We start from the raw sequence: 7,269 nt of genomic DNA on the forward strand, positions 1-7,269 counted from the left end.
CGGAGCGTCTGGTCGGCGACGTGTGGCGTTATCTGGTCGGCGTTGACGGCGAACACCTGGCGGGTGGTGAGTTGTTGGTGAAGACGACCTTGGAGGTGGTTCCGAGATCGGATCTGCTGTCGCAGGAGCTGGTGTAGCCAGCGATGAATCGTCGTTGTGAACCGATATGGATCTCCACGAGATTGATGACGAGAACGCGTTGTTGATTTGAGGTCCATCTGGCTCGCCATGGATCAAGCGCACACCCCTACCTGGCGCGCCAACTGTCGACAGAATATGCTCGGCAGTCCACCGAGGGGTATCCTACGATGGTAGATTTGTCGGTGGGGGTGCGCGTAATCAGAAACCGGATTGTGACACAAGGCGCAGAGACAACGATTTAGATAGGTTCGGGCCGTCTGATCGACATAATACCCTACGTCCTGTGTCTTTGATGTATTGTATTGATCTGGATGACCAAGTAGCTTGATGTAGCCTATCCGCTAGAGAACCCCTGCCTCTCCTTATATAGTCTGGAAAGACAGGGTTACAAGTAAAGTATCATATTTAGTACTATACAATGTCTTGCGGTGCACGCCGAGCAACGCCGTGCACGCCTTGATCTTGTGGGCCGGGGCACCCCTGGGGGCACGGCCCATATCTTGGGGGCCATACCCCCACAGATAGACAGACTCGTGAGCTTTTGTAAGACAAAAGAAAATGGAATAAAAGTGGAAACCCAATGAGCATAGACGTCCAACCAATACAACGTACCACAACCTTGAAATGTTACATGCCCTCCTCCATCCCCTTACAACTCTCATCCCCTTTGAAAGTTGATGGACCTAACCGAAACTTCTCACAAGTTAATGGACATCTGGTGCATTCAACTCATCCCCTTACAACTCTCACCATCATACCCATATGACCCTCACAAACATTTGTTGCATCCAAACCAGCATAATATGTTCATCTATCATCTCAGGTCTCCCACTCTCCCACCCTCCACTGTTGAATTCAGGTCAGTTTCCACTTGGATGCTTCTGTACTCTGGTTTGTAAAATGGAGCTCCTCCATTTGGTGGGGATCATTTGTGATCCCTGAACTGAAGTGAAAACGTACAATCGTCCCCTGCAATTAAAAGTGTTCAACAAACGCAGCGCCCCAAGTCAAATCCCCTATGTATAAACTCGGCCCGTGAAGTCGATCGCGTTTTCACTCATCATAGGCACAAGGAATCCAGTAGCGCCACAATCATCACGAGCGCCGCCGCCATGGCAACCTGCCCGAGGCTCGCCGTCCCAGCCCGCCGGCGCGCGCTCGACACCTTGGGTATCCTATCCGGCAGTGCGCACTCCTCGCCGTCGAAGTAGACCCTCTTGGGGAAACCTTCCCCTTTGGGAATGTCGATATTGGGCGCGTCTTTCCTGGTGAAGGAGAGGACCGACTGCTGCTTGCCGGGAAGCCTGGGTTCCTCCGGCGTCTTCCCGTAGGTGATGGGGTCGAGGTACGCGAGGCCCGGCACCCCCTGCATGAAGATGGTGTTGTTGAAGGGGGCGCCCATCCGCGTGCCGTTGAAGGAGTAGACGTTCTCGTAGCCGCTGAAGTGGCTGCCCATGGTGACGGCGGCAAACCAGTCCTTGAAGGTGTAGTCCTGCCAGTTGAAGATGGTCATGCGCGCCGACCAGCCGGACTTGTAGTTGTTCATGACGTGCCAGTTGATGCTGACGCCGCAGTTGTCGCTGCACGGCATGGGGTTGGGCACCCGCCAGTGCTTGATCTTGGCCCACGCCCGGGCCTTGGCCGTCCGGTTGTCGAACGGGATGAGCAGCGCCTCCGGTGGCAGCAGCATGACCTGCCTGTCCGGGTCGCACGTCGCCATGTCGTTGCCGCAGCCGCAGGCGCAGGTGTTGCACGGCACCACGGAGTCGTTGTAGTAGGCGGAGAAGGAGACGCAGCACTTGGAGGCGCGCTTCTTGGGCCGCGTGATGTTGCACGCCACCTGCCACGACGCCACGGCCGGGGTGGACGACATGAGCCCCGTCGGGTCCGGGAACTCCTGGGGGTTCACGCGGATGGGCTGCCCGCACGCGTACTGCGGGTTGAGCTTGCCGGAGATCTTCCAGTTCTGCGGCGGGTACAGCGCCGTGCGGTTGAGGTCCGGCGGCAGCTTGTACACCTGCATCTGGAACACGGCCCGCGACTTGGACGGGTCCATGGTGGGCGGCAGCAGGGTGCCGTTCTTGCAGCAGAAGGGCACGTTCCCGATGGCGTCGTCCTTCTCCCGCTCCGGCGGGAGGTCCACGATGACGGGCCGCTTCTCGCAGTTGTAGACCGGGGTGAAGTCGAAGTCCTTGTAGTAGCCCGCGGCGGGGCTGTAGATGCAGGCGGGGCCTTCCTTGAGCAGCGTGTAGGCGCCCTTCATGTTGTAGATGAACTCGCCGCGCTTCCACTCCCAGGTGAGGTTCCAGTTGTCCAGCCGGCTGATGGGGCTCCAGTTGTCGATGGTCACCTGCACCTGGTAGCTGTTGGGTGTCGCCTGCAGCACGTCGTAGGCGAACGTCAGGTCCGCCTTCCGCCGTGTCTGGTACCGCGTGCTGTTGGCCTTCTTCGCCTTGAACTTGCGGTCCTTGACGCAGCACACGTACATCACGCTGCCTGCAATGGCATTGCAGTGCATGCAACAGTTGTAGTTATTGGCAGTGGACGGAGGCCACGGCAGGCATGACGTGCCATGCGTACCTTTGTGGTTTGGGGCGGGGCACCGGAAGCCCTCGGGGTTGGTCAGCTTGATGGTCTTGGGCATGGGCTTGCCGGGGGGCTTCACGCCGAACTGGGTGCCGGTGATCTCAATCTTGCTCTCGATCAGGGACGGCTCGCCCGCCGTCTCGATGGAGTTGAGGAGGTCGGCCATCGGGTACCCCGCGAAGGTGACGCCGCCGGACACGTTGGCGGGGAGGTCGGAGCCGTCCAGGAGCACGGCGCCGCCGACGGACACGAGGATCTCCTTGTGCTCGAAGCCCACGAACATCTGCCACGCCTTCAGGTCCTCGGTCATGGTGTTGAGCACCGACGCCGTCGCTTTGAACGCGTACGGCTGCGCCGTCGCGTTCTTCAGGTGCGGGTACTCCTTGGTGCGCTCCATGAACGTGTACGACAGGAACACGCCGTTGCACGCCTCCTGCGCCTTGAACTGCGGCTTCTTCTTCTCGTCGTCCTCGTCGTCGCCGCCGCCATCGTTATAGTCCTGCGCCACCGCGGCAGTGACCACGGCGAGCAACGTCGACACCACCAGGAGCGCCCGCCGCCGCCGGAGCGGCACTGGCGGCGCTGCCATGACCATTCAGCTCGATCGACCGGCCGGTCCAAGAACAACGGCGCCGATCGAGCTAGCAAGCGTTTGGGCGAATAATGGACGGATCGTTGGGGCAAGAAGGTGGCTCCCTCGCTCGACGGGGAGGGCAGGCGTCGTGGTGGGAAGCAAATGCATGCGTTCCAACGGGGGAGGAGGGGGCAAGAAGGTATAATTAGGCATGCAGGTTTTGTGCGAGGTTGCTAAAATTGAGGTGCATGGTTCTCGAGCGCGTGCGCTTGCTCCCTGCTTCCCTCCATGGTTTGCCAACGCTTGTGGTTGGGGGTTGCGTTGTCTCCTTGAGGAAGACGGGACGACCGTGTCAAATGACCGCATCTGGACACCGAGATTACCACGGGAACGTCACCCGCTATAATGGGTAGGTACGTTATGCGCGCGCCAAGCTTCTAATACGAATTTTCTGGCCAAGACTGGAGAAGCACGCACACCGGCGTGCAAGCTTCCTGGAACAGAATACGGTTTTCATTTGAAAAATGCGAAAACGATTGTTTCTTGTAATAATTTCAGTGTCACGGACCAGCCCATCAAACGTTCAAACCCCCTCAACTTTTTTTTTTTTAGAAACAACCCCGCTAAACTAAGGCTGGATAACGAGCTGGCTTGGCTCGTTCTGGCTCGTTAAGATAACGAGCCAGCTCGGCTCGGCTCGTTATCCTAACGAGCCAGAAAGCCAGCTCGGCTCGGCTCGTTAAGCTCGCGAGTCAGGTATAAAAAATACACAAAATATAATATTTGCATTTATCTAAAGTTTGAGAATAATAATAATATAAAAGAAATACATCTAGACTAGTTACCAGTCAATTTATAGAGTCTAGACCAGTTACTAGTTAATTGTAAAGTGCAAGACATAAAGTAATACAAAAACTAATATAAGTTTTGATAATTTTTTTCCTGGAAGCTTGGCTCGTTTAGCTCGCGAGCGGCTCGCGAGCCGGCTTGAGTTGGCTCGTTATAACTAACGAGCTAAAATCTTGGTTCGGCTCGACATAACGAGCCGAGCCGAGCCGAGTTGAACCAGCCACGAGCCGAGCGAGCTAACGAGCTTAAGTTTTTATCCACCTTACGCTCAACTGAAGCTGACGACCCAAGGAAAGGCATCACCAGAAGCTGGCCCGCAAGCCCATCTTTGTCGGCCTAACCCAAAATACTCCGGCCCAACGTGGATTATGTGTAGGGATAGAAAATAGAAATGGATATACAAATTATCCGGCAATCAAATTGGCTAAACTTATTTCTCCTAAAAAAATGGCTAAACTTATTATAATATATATATGAGAAAATTATCTACATGTCCCTCTTAAAACTCGGTCTTTCTTTCTTGGCCTCGAAAATTTCCAACTTACCTATTTGGCCTCCAATTCAATTTTCGATTCCTTGTATGGCCTTCCCGTCAGGTCTGTTTGAGGGCACCGTGAAGTCCCACCGAAGACTAATGCGAAATGATATGATTACCCTTCACTACATCTCCTTTTCTCCCAGTAACGCACGACCCAGACCGGATCGGGAAAAAAAGCTTCGAGGCGGACAGCTCCTGTGCCCGTGCGGATGGAGGCGGAGGCGGCGCAGGCGGAGGAGCCTCCAGCGGCTTGCGAGGCAGCGGCGGAGGCCATCCAACGCGTTCCTGTGCCCCTGTGGACCGCGCGAGCGGGGTCGCGTCCCCCAGCGGCGGCGGCTGGGCCGGCGCTCGCCCAGGCGGAGGCAGGAGCGGCGTCGCGCTCCTCGGCGGGGGTTGTGCCGGCTCTCGCCCAGGCTTGCTCCGCGCGGCGTTCCCAGGCGGCGGGGCGAGCCACGCACGCCCAGGTGGTCGGTGCTCCCGTGCGCGCCCAGGCGGCCGGGCCAGCCGCGCGCACCGAGGCAGCTGGCGCTCTCACGTGCGCCCAGGCGGCTGGACCTTCAGCGGGCGCTCTCGTGTGCGCCCAGGCGGCCGGACCTTCCGCGCGCGCCCAGCCAGCAGGGCGAGCCGCGCACGTCGGGGCAGCGGGGCCAGCTGCTTGGCACCAAGCGGTGGGTGCTGCCCATGGTTCAGGCGACGCTGGTTCGGGCTCTGCAGCAACCGTCACCAATGGTGCAGCTGTCGATGAACCGCAAGTAGTGGAGACTGATTGGCTCGACAGGTGAGTCCATCTTTTTTTGTTCAACTGCAGTACTAGACATGCATTTGTAGATCTTGTTTGCGTTACTTAGGTTTCTTGTTGAAATAGCAGATTTGATCCAAATTCAAGTTTATTGTTGAAAATTAAATTGTTGGGCAACAGAAAGAAGTGCAGAAAGGATATTAAATGTTTTAGCTTTGAGATGGTTGTGGATTCGGACTTGACAAATTATAAGGATCTTGTTGAATCAGGTTTGTGGTTAACCTACTTGAGAGGACATGTTCTTGTCGACGGTGGTAGGTTTCTGGAATTCTTTGCAAGCATGCACTCGCATTCATCACATCACTTAGCAATGCACCAATAGAGCAATATGTTGACATGTATTACTGCATTGAGAAGTTTAGAGTTGCATATAGTCAGCTTATCCCTGCTATGCCTGACAAGACTCGGTGTAACACCCCGGTGTTACGATCTCGTTTAGCACCGCGATTTAGGCTTAAGTCAAATTTTCGAAACGATTTTCTTGGAGTTTAAAATTTTAAAAACCAATTTCTTACGTCCGTGGCAGAAGTCTGAAAATATGTTTAAAAGCATTGTTGTCCTTGCCGCACTGTCGTTCTGAACATTTGAGAACAGTGGTGCGTCTCTCTGGTTCTGAATAAATCTGTCATCCGAATTATTAACGTCGCGTCGTGTTGTCGGATCCGTCGTCGTGTACGCGGGCTTGGTTGATATCACCAACGGAACTATACCGCAATCTGCTTCCGTTGTCTCGTCGCGTTATTGTCTTTGTCGCAGCGCCGTTGGCTGCCTTCGCGTCCCGCTAGATTTGAGTCGACGGATCGGACGTCCTATGCGGGTAAATACACTTTTGTTCTAACTGAAAAGTGATGAAAAGTGGGTGGAAAATAAAATAATAAAATAAAATAAAAGGCTGCATCATCTTGACCTCTTGCGTTTGTCACTGAGGAAAAGTGAAAACGATCGAGCGTGGCTCTGTGCTTTTGACTCGTGCACAGTGTACACGCAACCACATCGTGCATCGCTGCTGGCCGGACCCTGTCGGCCACGTTTGGCCAGGGCGTCCTGTCTGCCGCTGTCGTGTCTGTTTCTCTGGCTTTTTATTGCTTCTCTCTGCCTTGCTTGTCTGCCTGCTGCCTGTGCTGCCGTGACCAGTCCGCAGTGTTAAGAAAGCCATTTTTCCACCGCTCCCCGCAGCACCCGTCGGTAGCCACGCCGCGCTGGACCAAGCCGTAAGCGCTGCTCCTCCTCATTTCCTCCCCACGCGTGCCCCTCGGTTCCGTGGCTGCCCGCAGCTGCGCACTGTTTCCGGCCGCCTCCACCCCTTGCCTGCTCGCCCTTCTCGTCCGCGCCGATGCCGAGAAGTCTGCCAGCGTCGCAGCTGTCGTTGCTGCGTTGTTCGCCCGTTGTTCCCCCTCCTTCGCATATGCGTGCGAGCGCGTAGGCCCACGAACTGTGTTGGCCTGCTGCTCCACGGCTGTCACCACAGTGCCCACCTGCCTACGCTAGTCGGTGTGCACCACGCCCGCTGCCCTGCACCACGCCATGGCCACGCCGAGCCTCCAGCGCCTTCCTCTTCCTTCTCCGCGAGCGAGTCCTGACCGCGTGTAGCTTTGCCCGCTGCTTCGTGGCCCTTCCCTCCGGTCACGCCATGGCTGCACGCCAAGCCACCGTGGCACCTGCTGCCCCGCTGGGACCCGCGCCGTCCCGCCGCAGCGCCCGCCGCTACCTCTTCCGGTTTCCCGCGTGCGCGCACACCCTCAGTCAGCGCCGCCACTTCTTCCTTCCTCTAGAGCCACCCTC

General features: G+C 56.3%; 2 protein-coding genes across 2 annotated transcripts; one reads left to right on the forward strand and one right to left on the reverse strand.

Annotated features, from left to right (window-relative positions):
* Window positions 1-739: 739 nt before the first annotated feature.
* Window positions 740-3,550, reverse strand: LOC136546861 (COBRA-like protein 10). Its single transcript, XM_066538827.1, has 2 exons — window positions 2,722-3,550; window positions 740-2,637 (listed from the first exon to the last, which is right to left on the reverse strand). The coding sequence occupies exons 1-2, from the start codon at window positions 3,320-3,322 to the stop codon at window positions 1,202-1,204; spliced, it is 2,037 nt and encodes a 678-aa protein (XP_066394924.1). The 5' UTR covers window positions 3,323-3,550; the 3' UTR covers window positions 740-1,201.
* Window positions 3,551-4,897: 1,347 nt separating this feature from the next.
* LOC136544402 (uncharacterized) lies at window positions 4,898-6,272 on the forward strand. Its single transcript, XM_066536579.1, has 3 exons — window positions 4,898-5,466; window positions 5,557-5,696; window positions 6,244-6,272. The coding sequence occupies exons 1-3, from the start codon at window positions 4,898-4,900 to the stop codon at window positions 6,270-6,272; spliced, it is 738 nt and encodes a 245-aa protein (XP_066392676.1).
* The last annotated feature ends 997 nt before the right edge of the window (window positions 6,273-7,269 follow it).

Source organism: Miscanthus floridulus, chromosome 3, assembly GCF_019320115.1.
Source record: "Miscanthus floridulus cultivar M001 chromosome 3, ASM1932011v1, whole genome shotgun sequence".
Lineage (NCBI taxonomy): Eukaryota > Viridiplantae > Streptophyta > Magnoliopsida > Poales > Poaceae > Miscanthus > Miscanthus floridulus.